The sequence below is a fragment of the Euleptes europaea genome, chromosome 3 (assembly GCF_029931775.1).
Source record: "Euleptes europaea isolate rEulEur1 chromosome 3, rEulEur1.hap1, whole genome shotgun sequence".
In the NCBI taxonomy this organism is placed as follows: Eukaryota; Metazoa; Chordata; class Lepidosauria; order Squamata; family Sphaerodactylidae; genus Euleptes; species Euleptes europaea.
This window is the reverse complement of record NC_079314.1, coordinates 11,432,437-11,458,403: the sequence shown is the minus strand read 5'-3', so window position 1 is coordinate 11,458,403 and position 25,967 is coordinate 11,432,437. Positions and strand designations below refer to the sequence as shown.

Below are 25,967 nucleotides of genomic sequence, written 5' to 3'. Positions count from 1 at the left end.
TCTCCAGGCACCACCAGGAGGTTGGCAACCCTAATAAGTGGTGGGAGGTCTCCAGCTATAACAGGAGACCTCACCCCCCCTCCACTCCCAGCACACCACAGTCCCCAATCGACTCTGGCCTGCATGCACCAGGGAATTAAGTTTTTTGAGCACTGAACTCCCAGCACATGTCTGAGCAAAGGATGAGGCAGAAATGTGGGAGACGTGAGGAGATTGCATTGAGTGAATCTGCCTTTCAACATTCACATGCTTGAGATGTTTTGTTCACCCTACATGGCATGAAATCATGGAACCGAATCAACAGCCCTAGGCTGGAGATCTCCCACTATTATAACTGATATCCAGGTGACAGAGATCAGTTCACCTGGAGAAAATTGCTGCTTTGGAAGGTGGACTCTATGGCATTATATCCCACTGAAGACCCTCCCCTCCTCAGACCCTCCCCTCCTCAGGCTCCACCCCCAAAATCTCCAGGTATTTCCCAGTCTGGAGCTGGCAACCCTAGGGATCAAGTTTGCTGGGTAATCTTGGGCCAGTCAACCACATGCAGCCTCACTACCTCCCAGGGCTGTTGTGCGGATAAAACAATGAAAGCCTCTTTGGTTCTCAACCGGGGGAGAAAGACAAGATATAAATGAAGCAAAAAACCAATAAAACTTGAAAGTCATGCTCCTGGGCTGGAATCCCCTTTTCCCAATCCCAGATAAACTCCAATGGAGAGGAAAGCATCCTGCCCTCTGCACATGTTTAGGGGCCCTTTGAATCTCCCTTCTTTATTGCTTCAAAAATGATTTCATATTTTCCTGGATGCATGGACAGCAGATGCCAAGGGAAAGCCATTAAGCAGTATACACATGCCAGCAAAGTTTAACTGTCATCTCTTCTGCCCCCCTCCTCCTTCCTGCCATAGTCTGACTATCGGCTGCGTCATCCTCTCAAATTCAACAAAAGTAGTGGGGGGAGAAGTTCCTCTCCAATTTATGTCAGAGGTGAGGCCAAACAGACAAAGAAGCATTGGCAGAGAATCCTCGCTGGGCTGAAACAGGCAGGGGAAAATACGCTTGTGAATTAGAAACCCAACCTTCGCTCCTCAAGGACATGACTTTTTTCTTCTGGACCTGTTTCTTCTTCCTCTCTTTGCTGGCGGCGCATGGTAAAAAAAGAATAATCCTTCAAATTGTTTTCTGCTTGAATGTATGTTATGGAAGTCGATGTGTGTGAGTCGCCACGAATTTCCCACCCAGAATGGGGAGGGCAGTGGGTCCCAGTGGTTAGATTGGGTCTGTTCACACTCCAACGTGGCTTTCCAAGTTTGGGAAGCCACTGAGGCTCAGTAGTCAAAGCGTGTGTGTGTGTGTTTGGAGGAGGGGGTCCGATCTCAAAGAGGATATTGTTCTTAGTAAGAAAATGGGGAAGGAGCGTATGCTGAAAGAAAGGAAAGCTAGTCACATAAAGGGAAGTTGTTTTCAGTTCTTCTCTCGAGGGTGGAGAGCGTTGTGTAATGGTTAGAACTGAAAGTTTCTTGGCCAAAAGTTCTCTGCCTGGTCGAAGTGGACTCTGGACCTCATGCTTGTGTTTCAGTTCTCTTAATACAGTCTGGTCTTACTTATCCACCCTGTTAAAGTTCAGCATGATTAAAAATAGTTGTTTTGTATGGATGGCCAGACACTGTTACAAGATGACAACATTTTTTTAAATTCTGGATTACTCGAACTTGAATAGTTAGCATCCAGATTCCGTACTCTTTTGTTGTTAGACAATTTGGATTATAAACCTCACCGATCTTGGGACGCACATCTGCATTGTTTGATTTCTCTACCCTTTTTTTAAAAAAAAAAGAATTTGATTTTGCTTCAAAAAGAATGCAAACAAGAATAAAATAGGTTCTCGTAGGTTATCCAGGCTGTGTAACCGTGGTCTTGGTATTTTCCTGACGTTTCGCCAGCAGCTGTGGCAGGCATCTTCAGAGGAGTAACACTGAAGGACAGTGTCTCTCAGTGTCAAGTGTGTAGGAAGAGTTACACAGCCCGGATAACCTACGAGAACCAATGAACTCTGATCGTAAAAGCCTTCGACAAGAATAAAATACATTAAAAAGTAGAATACCATACCGTACCATACCATACCATACCATACCATACCATACCATACCATACCATACCATACCATACCATAAAAAAATTGGGGGGGAAACAAGTTCAGGGTGAACATGTAAAATTTTGATAGCATTACAATAATTCCCCTTTATTATAGATTATTCTAGCTTCTTAGTAATAGATACTCTTAATTTTTGCTTATTCATACATTCTCTATGATGCTAATACTTTCGCAATTACATAATAATGCACACACATGAACTGGCCTTATACTGAATCAGACCCTTGGTCTATCAAAGTCAGTATTGTCTGCTCAGACCAGCAGCAGCTCTCCAGGGTCTCAGGGAGAAAGGTCTTTCACATCACCTACTTGCCTGGTCCCTTGAACTGGAGATGTCGGGGATTGAACCTGGGACCTTCTGCATGCCACTGAGCCACAGCCCCTCACTCCTTGCCTTGCTAAATATTCAACTACAAAATGTATAACCCTTGTACCCTCGATTGTATGTTTGGGCTGGCTGCTGAATGTGTGGAGTCCGCCAAAGTTGAAAAGCACACCGTCTGGGAGAAATGAAAGCTCTTCCTCCTGTGCTTGAGCTTCACACGCGCAAACTGTCATGTAAGATTAATATGCATATGCAGAGTCAGCCCTGCAAATACATCAGGGGACAAAAAACCCCACATTTACTGAATCTTGAGGCTATGTACACAACACCAGGGGTGTTGTAGTGTCAGACTAGGGTCTGAAAGACCCACATTTGAATCCCCACTTGGCCATGGAAGCATGCTAGGTGAGCTTGGTCCAGTCACACACTCTCAGCCTAACCTACCTCACAGGGTTGTTGTGAGGAAAAGGGGAACAGAGGAGGACAACGTAAGCTGCTTTGGATCCCCATTGGGGAGAAAGGCAGGGTATTCACCAAGTAAAAAAATACAATTGAGGAAGGATTCATTAGTTTAGGTGGGTGCATCACAGGAGACATTGGTGAAGATAGTGAACTGGGTAGGGGAAGGCAGGGCTTCCAGATTCCATTCATTGATGGCTGGAGTGCCTATTGGGAGTGGTTTTGTCAGGGAGGCATATGCGTGGGAAATGAGGGCCCTCCCCGATTTGTTCATCGTTCCTTTCCATTTGACCGTACCTTCCTGGTGCCCAGCTCAGTAAGACTCACATCCTGCACTTACTCACCATCCTAGATCCTGCAGGTGTGCGGAGAGGGGAGAACAAAGGTTAGGAGGATTTTGTTTGAGCTTGTCATAACGGTTTCCAGCTTTTAAAATAATCATTATAGAATCATGTCAGCAGTTACACTGTTCAAAGCACTTCCCACACATTATCTTTCAGTCCTTAACAACTATCCTGTGAGGAAGGCCAGTACTGCTATCCCCATATGGCACTTAGGGGCTTATCTTCTCTGTATTGTTCCAGTTTTAGTATATGTGCTGCTGAAGCTACCCTACCCTGCTTACCTCCCTTTAGCTTATGGAGGATTCGTCTACTTGCAGGCCCTGCTGTGGCCCTATGTGTTACAACTAAGGGTGCCATTGGACACATGTTGTCCCTCACTTACTGATTTTATAGGGCACGTTTTAACTATTGCTTTTAAAATGTTTTTATTCTGTTTTATTGTATAATATATTATTGTGTGAGCCGCTCTGAACCCGGCTTTTGTTGGGAAGGCATGGTAGAAACTTAATTCAATAAATAAATAAATAAATTGCACTTAGGGTTTTGGGACTGAGAGAGGGAGTAGTGTTGCCAACTTCCAGGTACGAGCTGGAGATCTCCTGCTATTACAACTGATCTCCAGCCGATAGAGATCATCTGGAGAAAATGGCTGCTTTGGCAATTGGACTCTATGGCATTGAAGTCCCTCCCCTCCCCTAACCCTGCCCTCTTCAAGCTCCGCCCAAAAACCTCCCGCTGGTGGCAAAGAAGGACCTGGCATACCTAAGAGGAAGGCTTGACTAAGGCTTTTCAGGGAGTCTGTGGCAGAGGGGAGATTGAAACAGCAAGGCTGTAGGGATAGTGGTTTATTCTCTTAACCACTGTGTGCCTTCAACTTACTAGGACTGATGCTTTATGAGGTCCATGGGGCAGACACCGGCACAAATGCACAGCGGGCACATCTGCACTTCCTTTGGTTCCAAGGGATCCCAACTTTTCCTGGGATCCTCCAGCCGTTACACATGCTTGTAAACAGCTTAGCAAAGCTATGGAAACTGATTGAACGCCAGCTCTCATTCTTGTGAATGGTCTCTGTACTTTTCAAGGTTAGATTTGAATTTTATATCATTGCAACTCACGTAAGTGTTCTCAAGTTCTGTGCTCCTTTCATCCTGCAGTTCACTTTTCCTCCCCTTCACAATCTGGTATATATATGTTTACGGATGCCAACTCAGGGTTGAAAAATTTCTGGAGATTTTGGGGTGGAGCCTGGGGAGGGGAGGGTTTAGGGAGAGGAGGGACCTCAGCCAGGTATAATAGAGTCCACCCTCCAAAGCAACTATTTTCTCTAGGGGAACTGATCTCTGTATTCTGGAAATCAGTTGTAATTCTGAGAGATCTCCAGGCTCCAACTGGAGGTTGGCAACCCTATAAAATATCTACCTAATGAGGATCCCTTACATGCCTCTGATGAAGTAGACTGCAGTCCACAAACACTTCCACTAAAGCTAAAGCTGATGTAAAGTGCCTCAAAACTCCTGTTTATTTTTTCTGCCACAGGCTAAGTTCTCTGAAACAGTAATCTCAGTTAACACCTTGGGAATTTCCCTTTACGGGGGGAGGGGGAAATACAATATAAAGATCTGCACAGCCAAAATCCTGTGAGCTATTCTAGGCATGTCCTGATTTGAGCATGCCCAGTATAGTGATAGTGGTTATGGTGTTGCTGTAGGACCTGGGAAACCCAGGTTCGAATCCCCACTCAGCTGTGGAAACTTGCTGGCCATCTGTCAGCAATGCTGATTCTATGAACGTAGGCAGTTCATGAGAGGGAGGGCATCTTGGCCATCTTCTGGACATGGAGGTAAATAGCATCAACTGGATTCCATTAAGCCTCTACTTAAGGGACAGAATTTTTTCTCCAGGCCTGTTGGTAACCCTACCTGTGCCAGTTTTTAAAACTAGTTTCAGAGGGTCACCGTGTTGGTCTGTAGTAGAAGTGCTAGATTCGAGTTAAGTTGCACCTTAAAGCCAACAAGATATTCGGTGTATAAGCTTCCAAGAGTCAAATCTCCCTTCATCAGATACCTAACAAGTTATCTGATGAAGGGAACTTCGGGTCTTTTATGCAGAGCTGTTTCCCTTGCCGTCATCCCTCCGACAACTTCGGATCTTTGTTCTGATTATGCATAGCGTTTCCAGCTGTCAGAAGTCACCCCTTGCGTTTCCCTGCGTTTTGCCCGCATTTCCAGGGAATTTGAAAACACAGGCAAAACGCATGGAAACACAGGTGGAAGCGAGGCAACCTCTGAATGTCGGGAATGGCATGCATAATCAAAACAAAGACCCGAAGTCGTCGGAGGGGTGACGGCAAGGGAAACCGCTATACATAAAAGACCTTTGACTCTGAAAAGCTCATACTACCATAGGTCTATACTACTGTGCATAGCTTGCTGAAACTAGGATCCTATTATGTAATGTTTGCATCGTTTAATGCACTGGTTCCCAACCAGGGGTCCGCGGACCCCCAGGGGTCCGCGAGAACTAAATTAAGGTCTGCGAAACAAAGTTATAAACCCATAATAAATTAATATTTTCAATTAAAAGTTCTCTATTATAATATATATATATTCAAATATTATTCTAAGTTTAATGTTTAACTAACAGTTATGATTAAAGTTTATTTTCAAATTCTCTGAATTTTTATTTTGAACCTTGGGGTCCCTGGACCGAACAAAAAGTCCTAGTGGTCCCTGGTCAAAAAAAGGTTGGGAACCACTGGTTTAATGTGTCATATTAGAATCATAGAGTTAGAAGGGGCCCTACAGGCCATCTCGTCCAACCCCCAGCTCAATGCAGGATCATAATTATGCTTTCCTTCAGTTCTGTTTGTATACTTCTGGTTGGTTCTACAACTCTAGTTCTCCTTGCATTGTTCATTGAATGTCCCATCCTGTCAATTGCATTGACTCATTCTTGTGTAATACACCTTGAGTCCAAGTAAGAATGACAGACTATAAATAATGTAAATAAATAAATACACTGAAAATCTTATTGGTCCCTAAGGGGCTTTTGGAATGGGATCTAGCTTTTTGTTTTTTTTAATGGCTCTTGAACATCCTCTAGTTTCAAACCAGGAGAACCTGCGAGTGGAAAATTACTTCACCATCTTTCCACAAAGGAGAGACTATGGGCACTTTCACACATACTGAATAATGCACTTTCAGTCTACTTTCAATGCACTTTAACGATAATTTGCAAGTGGGTTTTGCTGTTTCACACAGTAAAACCCAGCTGTAAAATGCATTGAAAGTGGATTGAAAGTGCATTATTTGGCATGCTGTAGGGTTGCCCACCTCCAGGTGGGGGCTGGAGATCTCCCAGAATGACAAATGAGTGACCCCCAGACTACATAGATTGCTTGTGTATTTATTATTTATTTATCTGACACATTTGCTCCACTTCTGGAGGAAACAGCTGTTTTGGAAGGTGGGCTGTATGGCATTATAACCCACCGAGTTCCCTCCCCTCCCTAAACCCCACCCTCCCAGTCTCCACTCTCAAATCTCCAGGTATTTCTGAACCCAGAGTTGGCAACCCTAGCAGCTTGTCAAAATTCCTGAGTTCCAGCTCTAGTTCTGGGAGGGGAGAATGATGCCTGGTGGTTGCAGCTGGAAGAGGGAATGGTCTGGGGCTTGTTATTTTATTCTGGTTTAAACTGGAAAGGAATGTAACTGTTATTGTAAGCTACTTTGAACCACAAGGAAAGGTGGGATATAAATGGTTTCATAAAGAAAATGAAATAAAATAAAATGGCAAAATGGGGATAAGTGGTTCTAAGTTCTTGTCCTAGCTCTCAAAGGGGAAAGCAGTGTCTAGTAGTGAGAGCAAAAACAGGGAAGAAGAAGAGTTGGTTTTCATAGGCTGACTTTCTCTACCACTTAAGGAAGAATCAAACCAACTTACACTCACCTTCCTTTCCCCTCCCCACAACAGACACCCTGTGAGGTAGGTGGGGCGGAGAGAGTGTGACTCGCCCAGCTGGCTTCATGTGTAGGAGTGGGAAAACAAATCCAGTTCACCAGATTAGCCTCTGCTGCTCATGGGGAGGAGTGGGGAATCAAACTTGGTTCTCCAGATCAGACTCCACCGCTCCAAACCATTGCTCTTAACCATTATACCAGGCTGGAGGCTCCTGGAATCAGCTCAGGGCTCTTGCAAGGGATTTGAGCATACTGGAGAGAGCGGTAATAGGAAGTGGGCAGATGAAAGCAATCTTAAGCAAGCCTACTCGTAAGTAAGTCCCATTGTTGGCACTTACTCCCAGGAAAGTGTTCTTAGGATTCCTACGCAAGCCTCTTGGATTTTACCTTCCCCTCTGGGAGAGGAGCAACATCCAGGGTTTAATTGTCCAGCTTTCATTAATCAATACGGAAAATATTCAGACTAAAGCACAGCCAAATGGGAAGATCCTGCTCTAGTTTAATTTCTCCGCTAAGTGTGGAGACTGGTTTTGGCTTGAGGTTTCCAATTCCACTCCTCCTGGAATACGCCCATCACAAATCGGAGGAACTGGGCCCACATTTCCAGCCTGCAGTTTAGTACAAACACAAATTCATCTAAGTCTCTTTAATGTGATGGACTCTGAGATGGGGCAACCCAGAACTACCTGCAGGACTATTTAGCATGCATCCCTGTTTGCTGCTCCCAGGCTCAGTTTGCTAATGGCTTCCCTCTTTGGTCTTCTCATAGTCCTCGGTCTTCAGTGCTACTCTTGTGATGGGGAGAGCAACTGCCTGGAACCCCAAGTCTGCCAAGAACATCAGGATCGATGCCGCACTACTGTCATGACAACGCTAACCCGTGAGTTTTGTGGGTGGCCATGGGTGGTCATAAAAATGGCTTCCCTGCCCATTTCCTTAAACACTCAAATTGGAAGAAGCCGGTCATATAGTTTATGCCAATTGCAGCCTCAATTTGCCTCACAACTGTGCAGAGAAGGGATTTTAACCCTTCACCTTCCACCTAGTTTTGCTGTTTGAAATGTGGCTCCCAGCATTGTTTGTTTGCATTGTAAAGTGTGTATTTTAAAGGACACATCTTTTCTTCTTTAAAATGCTAACAGCAAAGTGGGAGAGTTGCTTCTGAATAGCTAAGCTGAATGGAGATTGAAGAGTTTTCATGCATGGACCCGAGGCAACTAGAGGCTACATGAGCCTGCAGTTGGCATCTGATGGGTGAAGCTATGGGAGGGAGAATGGGAGGGAGAAGTGAGAATGGGCATGGGGAGAAAACCCTGAACTGACAAGTATCCAGCTTTCTTTTTGGGACTCAGGTAGTCATTAAACTCAGGGTAAAACAGCATCCACAAAACGCAGAGAAAACGCAAGTGGAATGCGAGGCGACTTCTAAAGACTGGAAAATACATGCATAATGAAAACAAAGCCCTGAAGTACTCAGGGCTTTACGGCAATGTAAACAACCCATGCATAAAAGGCCTATGTCTGTAAGGCAAAGGATGACACAGGGTTCAAACTACAAGTGAAGAGTGTATTAGGCTGCAGTTTAAAATCTTCTGCTTTCCACCATCCTAACTCTCCCTTTCTGTTCCCCTGCAGGATCAGGGATCTCTACATACTACCACAAGGACTGTGACATGAGTGGGAAGGCCAACAATTCCATTTCGTACCTCTCCAACAACCAGGTTGTGTTTCTGGCAGAAGAGCACTGCGAGAGAGAACTCTGCAATGAACACGCACCAAATGGTCAGTTGAAAGGAGCATAAAGGGGTGTTCAGCATCCTTCCCCCTCCGTGGCAAACTCCAGGCTGGGAAATTCCGGGAGATTTGGGGGTGGAACTTGGGAAGGGTGAAATTTGGGGAGGGGAAGGTGCTCAGTAGGGATGTGATACCATACAGTCCACTTTCAAGAGCTGCCATTTCCTGCATTGGAACTGATCTCTGTCATCTGGAGATCAGTTGTAATTCCAGGAGACCGCCAGGTCCCACCTGGAGGTTGGCAACTGTACTCCCCCATGCTGATTTCACTAGAGTTGCTATTAGTCCCATAAAGGGGGAGTACTAAGGTTGCCAACCTCCAGGTGGTGGCTGGAGATCTCCTGCTATTACAACTGATCTCCAGGCAACTGAGATCAGTTCCCCTGGAGGAAATGGCCACTTTGGCAGTTGTACTCTGTGGCATTGAAGTCCCTCCTCTCTTCAAACCCTGCCCTCCTCAACCTCCACCCACCAAAATCTCCAGGTATTTCCCAACCCAGAGCTGGCAACCCCAGAAAGTACAGATGCTGCCTGTCTTTTTCTCCAGCAAAGCTGACAGCAGCGCAGGAAGAGAACACGAGGAAGAGGATGTGACTCGTATTAGAAAAATGGCTGCCCAGCATCGCTGCCTGAATCCCCAATTCCACTCCTGCAGCCGTTTGGGGGAGGGGGGACTTTTAAACTTGGGAGATCCCATCATAGATCTGATTCACAGTGCATGGTTTCACCCTTAGAGGCATTTCCTCATATTCGTGAGAGAAGGGAACATAGGGTTGCCAACCTCCATGTGGGCAACAAAAAGGAAGAATTATAACACACTGCCTCAAGATAATAGATCTATATTACACTGTAATAATTACTGTAACCAAAATCACATAAATGCTTTACTATAAGATACCTCTACAATGCATACAAAACTTCCCAAGTATACAATCAATATAACATGTGCTGTATTCAATAAACACCAAACCAAGGAGTCCAAAGGTCTGCAACAGCAGCTTCATGCTCACCTGCATAGTCTTCTGCTAGAATTGTAGCGTTACATCTTGGACGACCTCACTTAGCGGCTTGTGACACCGTTGGCACTTACAGAATCGATGTGCTGTTTGGACTCCTTGGCTTGGTGTTTATTGAATACAGCACGTTATATTGATTGTGCACTTGGGAAGTTTTGTATGCATTGTAGCGGTATCTTATAGTAAAGCATTATATGTGATTTTGGTTACAGTAATTATTATAGTGTAACATAGATCTATTATCCTGTGGCAGTGTGTTGCTATATTTCTTCCTTTTTGTTGCTCAAATTAATAACAACATACCCAATTTTGTTTATTAACCTCCATGTGGGGCCTAGAGGTCTGCAGGAATTTCAACTGATCTCCAGACTACAGAGATTTGTTCTCTAGGAGAGGGTGGACTGTATGTTATTATACACTGTTGAGGTCCCTCCCCTTCCCAAGCCCTGCCCTCCCTAGGCTCCTCCCACAAATCTCCAGGAATTTCCCAACTCGTAGTCTACTATGTTGCCTGACATGCTTGCATCATCTACAAAGTGAAAGCTGCTTTTCTTTTCAGGATGTTTGTTTTCATTCCTAGGCAACCATAGGCAGATTTGTCTGTTAAAGCGCACACAATTAATTTATTTCGTTTGCCGCTTTCTCCCCTTGCAGTGCTGGACGTTCTCCTTGCTCGAGGTCGCCCACCAAACCTCCTGCATTGCCATTCCTGTAGCTCAGCTGATGAGACCTGCTTCAATACCAGCCTGGCTCAGATGCGCTGCTCTAGGCCCGGAGAGCAGTGTGTGGACATCACATCCTTCACAGCGCCAGAAGGTGGGTCTTTGTCATGTACAATCCTTCCTGCCACCTAAGAGAGCTGTCCCTCTCAACACAGCACAGGAAAGAAGCTCAGAAACAATTTCCAAGCCAAATGAGCTTCCTGGAGTACCGCAGGGTCTTTAGCTCATTTTTCTTGCGGTGTGTCTATTTAGGGGTGGAGCCCAGCCCAGTGCTAGCAATTGGTGGGAGCTTTAGGGGGAGGGACATGGAAATAGACCAATGCTGTGATGTCTCCTGGTGTAAACCAGGAAGTGATGTAATTGCATCAGTTTGATGCTCTAGAATCCAAGAGCGTTGTGATGACGTGGCAACGTATTAACGCAGAGAATGTTAATAACAGCCAGCATTGGTCCCTGAAGAAGGCGTTAATCGCTGAAACAGAAAGATCACCGGGCTTCTGTTGAGAACAACTGCACTACTGAATTGCTACTCTCAAGAAGCATATCTGTGGAAGAAAGGGAGGTTGGCACCCCCTTTCATGGACTTACCTATATTATTATTTGTTTGTAACAAGGCATAGTCCTCTCTTTGGTGTTACTTTTAAGGCAATAATTAACAACACATGTTTTTGCCTACATACTATCAGTGGTGGATATGTTATTAAATACCACTACTTTATAATCATTGTGTCTAGCTTGTGAAGTGCTGTTTCTAGTTTGCTGAGTATCCTACAGCACGCTAATCTTTGTTTATCAAACCTCCATGTACTAGCTGGAGATCTCGTGCTGTTAGAATTGATCTCCAGCCGATAGAGATCAGTTCACCTGGAGGAAATGGCTGCTTTGGCAATTGGACTCTATGGCTTTGAAGTCTCTCCCCTCCCCAAACCCCGCCCTCCTCAGGCTCCACCCCAAAAATCTCCAGGTAGTTCCCAATCCAGAGCTGGCAACCCTAATTTCACTCCAGGTTTCCCCAAGCAGCAGTGAACAACCAGAGCTGTCAGGCAGGAGGTTACCTGCCATAGCTGAAGATCTAGCAGCCCAAATGGGGCCATGGCTCAGTTGGTAGAACATCTGCTTTGCATACTGAAGGTCCCAGGTTCAGTCCTCAGGATCTCCAGTTATGATGAGAAAGATCTCTGCCTGAGACCCCAAAGCACCACTGCCAGTAGGAATAACTACTACTGACGTTGGTAGACCAGCGATTTGACTCAGCAGGTGGCAGTTCTATGTGTTCTAACCCTCATGACGTCCTAAGAAGCACTCAGCCTTTTGACTAAGCCTGGGAATAGGGACATAAATGTAAAAACAATTATTTTGTATCCTGTCTTTTTTGCCGTCACCTCTCTGACTTTGGGTCTTTGTGCTGATTATGCATGCCGTTTCTGACCATCAGAGGTTGCCTCACTCGCCACCTGCATTTCCCCGCGTTTCGCCCGCATTTTCAGAGAGCTGTTTTATCTCAAATTTGAAAATGTGGGCAAAACGCGGGGAAACGCAGGGGGAGAGCGAGGCGACCTCTCATGGTTGGAAACAGCATGCATAATCCAAACAAAGACCAGAAGTCGTAGGAGGGATGGCCGCAAGGGAAACAGCCATGCATAAAAGGCCGCAGTAATTTTGGCATCGGCACCCCCTAGAGGTGAAAGTCTGCATTCCCAACCACTGTTCTGTCTCCTCCTGCAGAGTTCTTGCAGGATGAACTGCACATCAAGGGTTGTGGGGAGTTGTCCCACTGCCAGGAGCCCCTGGGCTTCCACAACCGGAACAGCTTTTACCTGATCACCTGCTGTGACTCCAGCTTGTGCAACAAAGAGACGCGAGGTAAGATGCCATTTGGGACTGAAGGTGCACCCTCCGAGCTGGGGAAGGGGAGAACTGGAGCTAGTGAAGTGGCCACCTATTCTATATATTGAGGCTTTCTGCCATTAACAGCGGCATGGCTAGGGTTGCCAGCTCCAGGTTGGGAAATACCTGGAGATTTAGGGGTGGAGCCAGAGGAAGGTGGGGTTTGGAGAGGGGAGGGACTTCAATGCCATTGAGTCCACCTTCCAAAGCGGCCATTTTCTCCAGGGGAACTGATTTCTATTGCCTGGAGATCAGTTGTAATAGTGGGATCCTAGGCACAGCAGACAGAAATCCAGAAGTGTCCAAACCATCACAAGATCACTGTCCAATGCTAAATATCAACACAAACCAACAGAATGGCCATCCAGCTTCTTTCTCTGAGATAACTGTATCTGTGCCTGAAAAGCTAGAAAACTCCAGATGTCGCTCTGGATCCGCTCTCAACCAGCATGTTACTCCTGGTTTCTTTGCTAACAAGTGTGCTTCTATGAACTACAATTATGAATTTCCAAATAAGCGACACTTGTTTCCAAAGTGGAATCAATGCCATCAGAATTCTCCATTTTTAACAACAACAATAATGTAAGAAAAGCCCTGCTGGATCTCATTAATAGCTCATCTAGTCCAGCATCCTCTTTCACACAATGGCCAACTGTAAATGCTCCAAGCTGGCATACAAGCAGGGCGTAGAGGAAGGATGACAAACCTCCAGATGGAGCCTGAAGATCCCCTGGAATTACAAATGGTCTTCATACTAAAGAGATCAGTTCCCCTGGAGAAAATGGCTGCTTTGGAGGGTGCCTCTATAGCACTATACCAGGGATGGGGAACCTCAGGCCCCGGGGGCCGTATGCGGCCCCCAAGGAAATTTTTTGTGGCCCTCGGGAGCTCCGGGGCCCCGCCACGGAGGCTCAGCATAGGGCGGCCCTCCCTGAGGGTGTTCCTGGGGCCACGGCTTGCAGGGGTGCTGTGGTGCCCTTTGGACCTCCTCTCGCCAACTGATGACTGTTGGCCGGCGAGAGGAGGGAGAGGGACGCTTCCCCCAAGGTTGCCCCCTATAGCCGCAGCGTGCAGGAATGCCGGGGCACACTGTAAGCCCCTCTTGCTGCCTGTCGGCTGTTGAGCAGCTAGAGGGGGGGGACGAGGCCCGCGGCTCCCGGCGGCAGAGCATGCACGCAGGAGCCGATCGGGCTTCCGGGGGCCTTTTGTGGACTCTGGGGCGGGGAGGGCATGGAGCCTGGGGCCAGGTCACGTGGGGCGTGTGTGTGTGGGGGGGAGGCTTTTCTCTCTCCCTCTCTTTCTGTCTCTTTCTTTGTCTGTCTCCCTCCGTCATTTTCTTTATCCCCCTTTTTCCATTTCTTTCTCCCTCTCTCCCTTTTCCTCTTTCTCTGATTTCCTTCCTTCCTCCCTTGCCGATTGACCATGGGCTGCGCCTCCCTGGCGCCTCGTTTGCTCAGGCCCACCGCTGGCTGCCCTCCCGCCTGGGAGGGGGGGAGGACCGGGGGAGCCCTCCAGGCCTTCTCTGAGTGGCCTCCCCTGGGGTTGCCAACCTCCAGGTGGTGGCCAGAGACCTGGCAACCCTAGCCTCTCCCCCCCACCGGGAGATCTACACCTGGTATGGCCCCTGAATGATGTTATAAATGTGCAAATGGCCCTTGGCAGGAAAAAGGTTCCCCACCCCTGCACTATACCCTGCTGAGGTCCCTCCCCTCCCCAAACCCTCCCCTTCCCAGAGTCTGCCCCAAAATCTCTAAGAATTTCCCAACCTGGAGCTGGCAACCCGTGGTCAAGCCCTTCCTCTGCTTTTGCAGGGAACCAGCATAGTGTAGTGCTTAAGAGCAGTGGACTCTAATCTGGAGAACCTGGTTTGATTCCCCACTCCTCCACATGAGCGGCAGACTCTAACCTGGTGAACTGGGTTGGTTTCCCCACTCCTCCCCATGAAGCTAGTTGGGTGACCCTGGGCTAGTCACAGTTCTCTTAGAGCTCTCTCAGCCCCTCCTACCTCATAAGGTGTCCATTGTGGGGAGAGGAAGGGAAGGAGATTGTAAGCCGCTTTGATTCTCCTTAAAAGGTAGAGAAAATTGGCATCTAAAAAAACTCTCCTTCTTGCCCCTAGCACTGGATCAGAGAGCTACTGCCTTGAAACATAGAGGTTCTATTGATGAACTTCTCTATTTGTGAATTTTTGTATAGGCACTGTCCATGCACAATTTGGTACAGCTTCAGTTTCTCTCTTCCTCCTTTCTTATATTACTGACATGGATAAGTGAAGGCTACAAAAAAGCAATTTTGATGTGACTATATATATGACCTTCGTCAAGATTATCTTTTGGTGGCATTTTTCTAAAGTTCAGGAAAGCATGTGTGCATCAGTGGCATACCATGCAAAGAGATGCAATTGTATGTACAATCACATCAGTTTTGCTCTTTTGTAGTGCTTTATATATGCATAGGTGAACATCAGTGAACCAGAGGGAAAGAAGAAATGCATATGAATGGTGCAGCCAAACGTGCATGATCTAATTCCAAAAATGCCTCCTAGTTAAAATTGAATTCCTGAGAAATAGATTGTGGAGAGCAAGTGTGGTATAATGGTTCAGAGCATCACACAGACTAAAAAGTCGTGGGTACAAATCGCCACTAGGACATGAAACTTACTGCATGACCTTTGGACAGTCTATCTTTTTTGGCCTAATCTACCTCACAGAGTTGTTGTGAGGATAAAATGGAGGAAATGAGAACCCTGTTAGTACTTTGGAGGAAGAACGAGAGAGAATGCATTGAAATAATAAATAAATAAGGGCTGGGTAGAATGAACCCACAGAAATAGGTCCTCCCCTGGGAGCACATGGGTAGGCAGGAGATAATATTTTGAAATCAAAGCCAGCACCCTGGATGGATGGCATCCAAATAGTGAAATGCTACTATGTATTCCATATCTGTAAATATAAATAAATAAATAAATAAATATCAGTCACCAAATACTGGAACCTAATGTTAAATTCTCTGATATCCATATCCGATTTCAAGGAGCATCCTTTTGAAGAGAACTTTGGAGAGCGAATGCATTTCGGTGTTCTCCTCTGCCGATTGTGAGACATACATGACAGATATTGTCCATTAACGCATGGCCGTTTTGTCCGGCGAATCTCCCAGGCATGTCGCGAATCACCCCAGTCAACACACATGGCTGTCTCCAGCCTGCGTGTTCGACCCACCCAATCCTGGATGTGCACAAGCACCCCACACACACACACACACAGGAGGATTTCCCTCTTTCTCTCTCTCTCTCCCCGGCCGGGCCGCACATCAGCTGATTCCTCCAGTACTCAATCCTGACTGATTGGCCAGAAGAAGACCCAGCTTGGCCACCGATTGGCCGGGGGAGGAGAATGCTGCTTACTGACGGTTATGCTGCTTACTGACGCCCCGAATTTGCCGGATTTATTCGTGAACTCCCGAACTCGCTGAATTCGGCTCCCCGGTTGCCCGCCAGTTTTGAGTTCAGTTCGTCCCGAACTAAAAACCGCCTAATCAAGGGAAATCCCGCCGAATTGCACGGACAAGAAGTGGGGGAGTTCGGACTTCGGCATATCCCGAATCTAAACGGGCTGAATTCAGCCAAATCCGAACTATAGTAAAAGTCCCAAACTTTCAGAGGAGCTTCAAAGGACGCTTCTTGAAAGACCCCCCAAGTTTGTAAAGATTGGGTCGGGGGGGGGTGAGATATGGGCCCCGAAAGGGGTCCCCCACCCTTAATGTGTATCTCTGAGCAGAGCTTGCCGCCCACGCACAAAGCTCCCAGCCCCGACAAACAGCTGAGAGCAAGGGCAGGGCAGGTGTGAAAAAATTTGCAAAGCAATACAACTGCAAAGCAACACAAGCAACGCCTGACACCTGGGAGTTTGCAGACCATGGAAAGGGACAGAGGCAGCTAGCTATGCATAATGAGCAGGAAGGGGTGGAATTTCTCCTTTTGCATTGGACTTGGGACCAGGCAGGTGTATTCTTTAAGTCACCATTTGAAAACCAGTTTTGAGCAAGCATCAAAATAACCTAACTGATCTTATGAATGAGGGAAAACCTGAAGACACAAAACTGAAGCCCCCCCCACCTCAAACCAGAGAGAGAGAGACTGGAGGGGGAACACACACCCCAGGCAGAACTGGCAAAATCCCCCTTTGGCTCCCCCCACCCAAAGAAACTGCTCCCTCCCCCCACACACACAGACTCTGCTTCCCCCCCACACACACACACACAGAAAGGAAAAATTAGAGATTAAAGCCCCCAAAGGGGTCTTATTGTGGCTGTCTTCTGTTCCATCAGGAGGGGCTGGGAGGCTGGGTAATCCAATATGATTCCATTTGTATCCAATATGAGATCCATATGTATGCATCTCTCGAGGGTGATCCATTCATCCCAATAGGGAAAAGGGGAAAGCCCATATCTCGGGCCCCCCTGACCCAATGTTTACAAAACTTGGGTGGTCTCTTAAGTAGCCTTGTCTGAAGCTCCGCTGAAAGTTTGGGGTCGGCACACCCAAAAATGCGCCCCCTGCAGCCACGGAAAGAGAAAAGGGGGGGAGCCGATATTTCTGCCCCCACTGAACCCATCTTTACAAAACTTGGGTGGTCTCTTAAGAAGGATTGTCTGAAGCTATGCTGAAAGTTTGGGGGCTGCACCCCCAAAAAAGCGCCCCCTGCAGCCACGGAAATGGAAAAGGGGGAGAGGAAAAAGGGGTGGAGCCCATATCTCGGGCCCCCTGACCCAATGTTTACAAAACTTGGAGGGTCTCTTAAGAAGGCTTGTCTGAATCTCCGCTGAAAGTTTGGGGTCTGTACCCTCAAAAATGCACCCCCTGCAGCCACGGAAAGGAGCGAATGTGCACAAGCACCCCACACACACACACACAGGAGGATTTCCCTCTTTCTCTCTCTCTCTCCCCGGCCGGGCCGCACATCAGCTGATTCCTCCAGTACTCAATCCTGACTGATTGGCCAGAAGAAGACCCAGCTTGGCCACCGATTGGCCAGGGGAGGAGAATGCTGCTTACTGACGGTTATGCTGCTTACTGACGCCCCGAATTTGCCGGATTTATTCGTGAACTCCCGAACTCGCTGAATTCGGCTCCCCGGTTGCCCGCCAGTTTTGAGTTCAGTTCGTCCCGAACTAAAAACCGCCTAATCAAGGGAAATTCGGCTGATTTTCAGTTCGGGCCGAACCGAATCAACAGCCCTAGTATAATAACATGTTTTGCATTATAAATGTTTGTCATCCAGTACTGAGTATATCATTATTTCACGGCCATAGTGCTGTTAATTTCTTACCACTATCTATAGTGCAGCACATATTCTGTTTTGTATTGCTTAACCTCCAGGTTGTAGCTGGAAATCTCCCGGTATTACAACTGATCTCCAGCCGATAGAGATCAATTCACATGGAGAAAATGGCCACTTTGGTAATTGGACTCTATGGCATTGTTTCCCCTCCCCAAACCCCACCGTCCTCAGGCTCCAACCCCAAAATCTCCAGGAATTTCCCAATCCAGAGCTATCAACCCTAACTCTAACCACCACACCACACTGGCTCCTGTTTCATATTCACAGTGTCCCCTTCTTTCTCCTGCAGACTATAAAGCTTCCCCCCTGCCCCTGAATGGGGTAACGTGCTACAGCTGTGAGGGAAACTTTAGCCAGGGTTGCGCCCCTGATGACATCACCCAGGTGCAGTGCCAGGGCCTCATGAACCAGTGCTTAGAGGCCTCAGGAATTGATGGTGAGTATCACCTCTTAACTCCCGACACCCCCTCTCTCCCAAGGTCATACCATATGGCCAGGTTCAACTCTGGTATGGCTAGGGTTGCCAACCTCCAGGTGGTAGCTGGAGATCTCCTGCTATTACAAGTGATCTCCAGGTGACAGAGATCAGTTCACCTGGAGAAAATGCCTGCGTTGGAAGGTAGACTCCATGGTATTATACCCCAGGTGAAATCATTGGCTCAACTGATGTATGGGACCATACTCGGGCCACCCTCATCCACCTTTGTTCCATTGGAATGCGTTCAATCCAAATTCTTGAGCGCAACCTTACATCTACCTCGCTCTGTATCAAATGCCACAGCCAGATTGGAGGCAGGATTGATGAGGGTAGAGGCAAGGGTTTGCATGGCTTCTATCATTGCATGACTTAAGCTAAACCTTAACCCCCAGGGCTTGCTACCACTGTTAGTAAAGGATAAATTTCAATCATCTTGGCTAAAGGAGGTCCTCAACAAATTGGCCTGGCTGGGCCTTTCTCCATCTGCCCTATTAGCCATGGAGTTAGAACAAGGTACAAGCTTTTTGAAGCAAAGGGTTAAAGATATTGAACGTCAGGCAGACCTGTGGAAATCACCCTTCTTCTTGGATCCAGAAAAATCTAGATATCTAGTTACCCCTGCAGCATATTTCGCACATTCAGAAATTATTAACTATAGGAAGCCCTACACTCTAACCCAGGGGTGGGGAACCTTTTTTCTGCCAAGGGCCATTTGGATATTTATAACATCATTGGAGGGCCATACAAAATTATCAACAAAAATTAGCCTCTATATTTGGTGAGACATTTAGCCAAGAGGCACGACCGGAGACGGCTCCGAGTGTCTGCCACATAGAGCTACTCACTTTTGAGCTCTGCTGTCCTCAGCTGGGCCCAAGAGATTCAGGCAGGGCAGCATCCTTCTGAGCTAGAGATCTGCCAGGATCCATGAAGGGCCAGACCAAATGATTTTGCGGGCCTTATAAGGCCCCCGGGCCTGACGTTCCCCACCCCTGCTCTAACCAGATGTCATGCCCTGCCTTCAGCTGTCCTAGAAGGAAAATACAAGAACATGCCAAGATCAGAAAGGCTGTGCCCTTGCAGGTCAGGAGATATCAAAACCACCAAACATGTATTGTTCAGCTGTTCATTCTATCATGAGGCCCGTATCAAATTCATTGCTCCCCTGATCAGTAAATTCCCTGATAAGCCAGTAGAATTCCTGACTAAGAGGCTCCTGATGGGTGAAACGCCACACTTTTCGTTCCCAACTGCCAAATTCTGTGCCATTGCAATCAAAACTCGCAAAAATAGAATGGAAAAAATTACTTCGTGCTTGTGATTTGCGTTAAAATCTAACATTTTAAATAGCATTAGACTTTTATCTAATTTTGTAATTTATATTAATTTTGCAGTTTTATGAAGTCAGTTAATTTTATGCATAACTTTTGGCTGGTCAAAGAGACCGTATCAATAAACTTACTTACTTACTTACCCCATTGAAGTCCCGCCCCTCCCCAAAACCCACCATGTTCAGGCTCTACCCCTAAATTCTCCAGGTATTTCCCAACCCAGAGCTGGCAACCCTTGGTATGGATTGCCCACTGTTATTTTTGCAGGGCTTTACAGTAAGGTTATGGTAACATGGCTGGAGATCTGTCAGAATTACAACTGATCCTAGGGTTGCCAACCTCCAGGTAGTAGCTAGAGATCTCCTGGGATTGCAACTGATCTCCAGCCTATAGAGATCAGTTCACCTGGAGAAAATGGCCACTTTGGAAGGTGGATTCTATGGCTTTATACCTCATTGAAGTCCCACCCCTTTTCAAACCTCACCCTCCTAAGGCCCTGAAAATCTCCAGGTATTTCCCAGCCTGAAGCTGGCAACTCTAACTGATCCCCAGATGACAGTTTCCCTGGAGCAAATGGCTGCTTTGGAGGATGGACTCTATGCCATTACACTCCACTGAGGTCCCTCTTCCCCCCTAAACCCCGCCCTGCCTAGGCGCCACCTCTCAGAGTTGGCAACATTATTTTACAGTGTCCAACAATGTCCGTGTTGCTTCTGGGTAAGCCCGCAAGTGACATTGGCGGGTCATGCATGTGCCAACTGCAGCCACCAGTCATGCCCTCGCAAAGCTCCCTCCAGTGACGAGGAGCGACCTGGCAACCCTACTGCTGAGTGACCTTGGGCAATCACACAATCTCGGCCTAATTCTACCTCGCGGGTAAGGGTGCCATTTGCTCACTTTCAGCGGGCAAATTCCTGCCAAAGCACCCGTTTGCTGCCAGCATTCAGTGGACTGGTGGGCAAGAATGGAGGGGCAGTTTCAGTAGGGTTAGGGAGGGGTTACCATAGAATTGCAGGGAAATGCAAGAGCATACCACGACACTGTAGGGTTGCCAACCTCCAGGGTGGTAGCTGAATATCTGCTATTACAACTGATCTCCAGGCGACAGAGATCAGAGTCCCTGGAGAAAATGGCCACTTTGGCAATTGAACTCTATGGCATTGAAGTCCCTCCCCAAACCCTGCCCTCCTCAGGCTCTGCCCCCAAATCGCCAGGTATTTCCCAACCTTGGAGCTGGCAACCCTATGACACAGTGACATTACTTTCAGTTACGCTGCCGGAAATGACGCCGCTATGTCGTGGGATGGCATTCAGGCTGGCGGCCCTACGCTCAGGGTTGTTATGAGGATAAAATGGATGAGAGGGGAACAGTAGAAGCCACTTTAGAACTGCACCGAGGAGAAAAGCGGGGAATAAATGAAGTTTAAAAAATGATAGGAAAAGTTGAGGGCAGCAGGAAAAGAGGAAGACCCAACAAGAGATGGATTGACTCAATAAAGGAAGCCACAGCCTTCAATTTGCAAGATCTGAGCAAGGCTGTCAAAGATAGGACATTTTGGAGGACTTTCATTCATAGGGTTGCCATGAGTCGGAAGCGACTTGATGGCACTTAACACACACACACAAAATGGCAGGGATAAACAGGGGAAGAATGTACATTCACCCCAGCCACAGATGCCTATGCCGAATTTAGACCTCTCAGACGGTGAGGCACTAGAATATTGAGGTGGTAGAAAGTTTGGGTTCCCAGCTCTCGGTTTGAAAACTCCTGGAGATTTGGGGGTGGCGCTTGGGGAGGGTGGGTTTTGGGGAGAGGAGGGGCCATGTTCTCCAGGGGAACTGATCTCTTTAGCCTGGAGATCAGTTGTAATCCCAGATCTCCAGCCACCCCCTGTAGGTTGGCAACACTAGGTGTCTCCTCTACAAAAGTCAAACATGACAGCTATCTTGGTAGAGGTTCTACGGTTGAGAGCAAGCCCTCAACTAGGCTATTTCTATGCCTCCTCTTCAGAGTCCTGCTTGGGGCCGCTCACCGTTAAGACACTGTCACAATATTCAGATGTGCCACTGGACATAAACATTGGTAAAAACTATCCATAAAACAGCAGCTGGTAAAATAAAAACCTTAATTAAAAGCCTAGGCAAAGAGATGTGTTTTGGCCTGGTGCCTAAAAGGAAGTACCCCGAGCAAGCCTCAAGGGGGGAGGCTGTTTCAGAGGTGTGGTGCCACCACAGAAAATGGTCGTCAACCATCTCTCCTCTGAAGGCAGGCGCACAGAGAGCAGGCCTTTGGAAGGCAGATCTTAACTGGCAGGCTGGATAGTTCAGGAGCAGGCGGTCCTTAAAGTACCCCAGCCCCAAGTGGTTTAGGTCTTTAAATGTAAACAGCAGTACTCTGAACTTTGCCCAGAAACACAGTGGGTAGCCGTGTTAGTCTGTTTGCAGTAGTCAAAAAGGGCAAGAGTCCAGTAGCACCTTAAAGACTAACAAAAATATTTTCTGGTAGGGTATGAGCTTTCGTGAGCCACAGCTCCCTTCTTCAGATTGAGAAAAGAGCAAGAGTCCAGTAGCACCTTAAAGGCTAACAAAAATATTTTCTGGCAGGGTATGAGCTTTTGTGAGCCACAGCTCACTTCTTCAGATACAGCTAGAATGTGAATCCATCGGTCTTTAAGTAGAGGAACAGTATGTAAATGTGAATAGCAGGCTTGATTGGATTAGGTGTGATATGCAGAAGAGTCTGTGATGTCCAGGGGAGAGATGGGTGTGGAGAAATCAGCATTGGTAATGGGCCATGAATGCAAGGTCTTTATTCAGCCCAGGTAAATGCATTGACTTTAGTTTGAATATCAACTGTGGCTGGCAAAACCCAGCCCTCAGCTTCGATCCATTGCCCTTGAGAAATTGAGGAGCAGGAGGAAACAATGACCAGAAAATGGAGTCCATAGTGACGCTCTAGGACGGGGGTGTCAAACATACGGGCAGGATCCGGCCCCTTGAGAGCTCTTATCTGGCCCACGAGCCAGCCCACGCAGCCATCCCCCTTGTTCTGGGCCGGTGACGTATGGTCCGGTCCAACCAAGTGGCATTTATGTAGGGTTGCCAACCTCCAGGTAGCAGCTGGAGCTCTCCTACTATTACAAGTAATCTCCAGCCAATAGAGCTCAGTTCACCTGGAGAAAATGGCCGCTTTGGCCATTGGACTCTATGGAATTGAAGTCCCTTCCCTCCCCAAACTCCACTCTCCTCAGGTTCTGCCCCAAAAACCTCCCGCCGGTGTCGAAGAGGGACCTGGCCACCCTACATTTATGTCATCTCCAGCCCTCATAACAATTGAATTTGACACCCCTGCTCTAAAAATTTCCACCTATCTGTGTGCTCTTTACCATAGAAAATACAGGAAATTCCTAGAGCATCACAAAGAAGGGCCCACATCCTCCCTAAACTCCAACTTCCCGGGCACCACCCTTGAAATCTGCCAGTATTTGCCAAGTCAGTGCTGGAAACCCTATGCAGGGAATTGGGGGCAGAAGGTAAAACAAGGCCCCTCAAGGTTCTTCTTTGAATTCATGGCTTGTTTGTTTCTCCACTCAGGTGTCTCCGGCCGGAGTTCCATTGTCAAGGGTTGTGCTTCCTCTTCCTGGTGCGACAGTCCCTACACTTCCATCTACAAGAACCTGGGGGCCCTTCACACCCGCTGCTGTACCGGAAAGCTCTGCAACGGCCAGATCATCGACAAGACCACCCTGAAGCCTTCCGCCAGGAGTCAAGCCAGCCACAACCCCACGGCCCAACCTGTTTTGCTTTCAGCAAGCCTACTGCTCTGGGTAGCCTTTCTGCTCTGCTCAGAGAGCTGCTGACCTTCAGCACCACACATCTGAGCTTAATCTGGGCCAAGATTTATCTCTGGAATCCTTCCCTCTCCCTCAATTCTGCAGTGCAACTGTGAACAAACGTGTGAAGTAGCAATGGCCCTTGAGTCTAAGCCAAGTGCAATTCCCATATTGCCGAGGAACTCTCTTAACCCTGGGGGTTAAAGAGGCTGGCTTCTCCAGGACAGAAAGTAGAAGTTCCCAACAGATATGAGTCCCAGAACCCCAACTGGCCCCCAACTGGAGGGGGGGATAGAGACTAGTGGATAGAGAAGAGCAGGACTGGAAATTAGGGTTCCTGGGTTCTTTTCTCAGCTGTAGGAGACTAAAAGGAGATGAGCGAATTAAGGCAAGAATGCTGGACTTTCATTCTATTGCAAGATCACTTTTGGTAAATCAATTTCATACCCTGAATATCAAAACCAGGAAAATCCCATCTTATTATTTATTTTTATTTATTGAGGTTGACTCCCAACCGCAAGGATTTTTGCCTGCTTCCTTTCACACCTTCCTAGCAGATACGTCCCCCACATTGAAAAGACCTGGGAATCATTTTTTTCCGCCGTAGTGGCTGTCCACCAAAGCTTGCCCTTCTGAAATATGTTAGCCACCTGGGAAAGATGTATCCCTATTATTCCATAATTATTTTATGTATAAGCATTATTTATGTCAATAAAGTATTTTTATAGTATTGCAATGAACATTTTGCGTGTTTGCCGTATGTTGATGCAAACGATGCTACGAAGATCAGTATCACTCTCTACTTGCAGGCCTTGGTGAACTCTAGTGAACTGCTGTTGGGGCCAGGTATGCATTTGGGAACACAGTCTTAACCACATTGTCCTTACTTTCTCTTCTAATTCAGTTTTTTCCACCTGGCTAGAAGGAACTAGTGTTCTGACTTGGGGAAAGGGCAACAAGCAATTTAATAGGGGCTAAGTTGTACCTTCCTCTAGTCAGCAAACCTTGTCCATTCAAACAGTCCCGGTTCATTATTTTCATGTCTGTTTACCTCTAAGTACCAGTCTGGCTCCACTATACATTCCCACGAGGCTTGTTAAAAACAGAACTTTAGAAAGAGAGAGAATGGTCTTTTATGCATGGCTATTTCGCTGGCCATCGCCTCTCTGATGACTTCGGGTCTTTGTATTAGAATCATAGAATTGGAAGGAACCACCAGGGTCACCTAGTCCAACCCCCTGCCCAATGCAGGAAATTAACAACTACCTCCCACCCACATCCCCAGTGACCCCAATCCTCCCCCCACCATGCAGGATCCCACAATCAAAGCACTCCCGACAGATGGCCATCCAGCCTCTGCTTAAAGACTTCCAAAGACCGGGGACTCCACCACCCTCAAAGGCAGTGCATTCCAGCATCGAACAGCCCTCACTGTCAGGAAGTTCTTCCTAATGTTTAGGTGGAATCACTTTTCTCTTAGTTTAAATCCATTACTCCGTGTCCTAGTCTCTGAAGCAACAGAGAACAAGTTAGTTCCATCATCAACATGACAACCCTTCAAATATTTAAACATGGCTATCATGTCTCCCCTCAACCTTCTCTTCTCCAAACTAAACAAACCCAGCTCCCTAAGTCTCTCCTCATAGGGCATGGATTCCAGACCTTTGACCACTCTGGTCGCCCTCCTCTGGACACTCTCCAACTTGTCAACATCCTGCTTAAATTGTGGAGCCCAAAACTGGACACAGTATTCCAAGTGAGGTCTGACCAATGCAGAATACAGTGGTAGTATCACTTCCCTTGATCTAGACACAATACTCGTATTGATGCAGCCCAGAATTGCATTGGCCTTCTTAGCTGCCATATCACCCAGATCTCTTTCACATGTACTGTTGTCAAGCCAACTCTCTCCCATCCTGTACCTGTGCCTTGTGTTGTTTCTGCCTAGGTGAAGTACCTTACACTTCTGAAATCCATTTTATTACTTATGGCCCAGCTCTCCAGTCTATCAAGGTCATTCTGAACTCTGACCCTATCCTCCAGGGTATTAACTACCCTTCCTAACTTGGTGTCATCTGCAAATTTGATTACCATGCTCTCTATCCCATTATCCAAGTCATTTATAAAAATATTAAATAGTACCAGTCCCAGGACAGACCCCTGTGGCACCCCACTGGTCATTCCTCTCCAGGATGAAGTTGTGTCATTAATGAGCACCCTTTGGGTTCGGTTGGTCAACCAATTACCAATCCACCTAACAGCAGCAGTGTCCAGCCCACATTTTACTAGCTTTGTTTCAAGAAGTCACCTCGCTCTC

General features: G+C 47.1%; 1 protein-coding gene across 1 annotated transcript; it reads left to right on the top strand.

Moving 5' to 3' along the window:
• Positions 1 to 1,098: 1,098 nt before the first annotated feature.
• On the top strand, positions 1,099 to 23,677 carry LOC130474646 (urokinase plasminogen activator surface receptor-like). Its single transcript, XM_056846337.1, has 7 exons — positions 1,099 to 1,153; positions 8,017 to 8,127; positions 8,883 to 9,029; positions 10,712 to 10,873; positions 12,505 to 12,642; positions 18,298 to 18,444; positions 23,412 to 23,677. Exons 1-7 carry the CDS (start codon positions 1,099 to 1,101, stop codon positions 23,675 to 23,677), a joined length of 1,026 nt encoding a protein of 341 aa, XP_056702315.1.
• Positions 23,678 to 25,967: the final 2,290 nt, after the last annotated feature.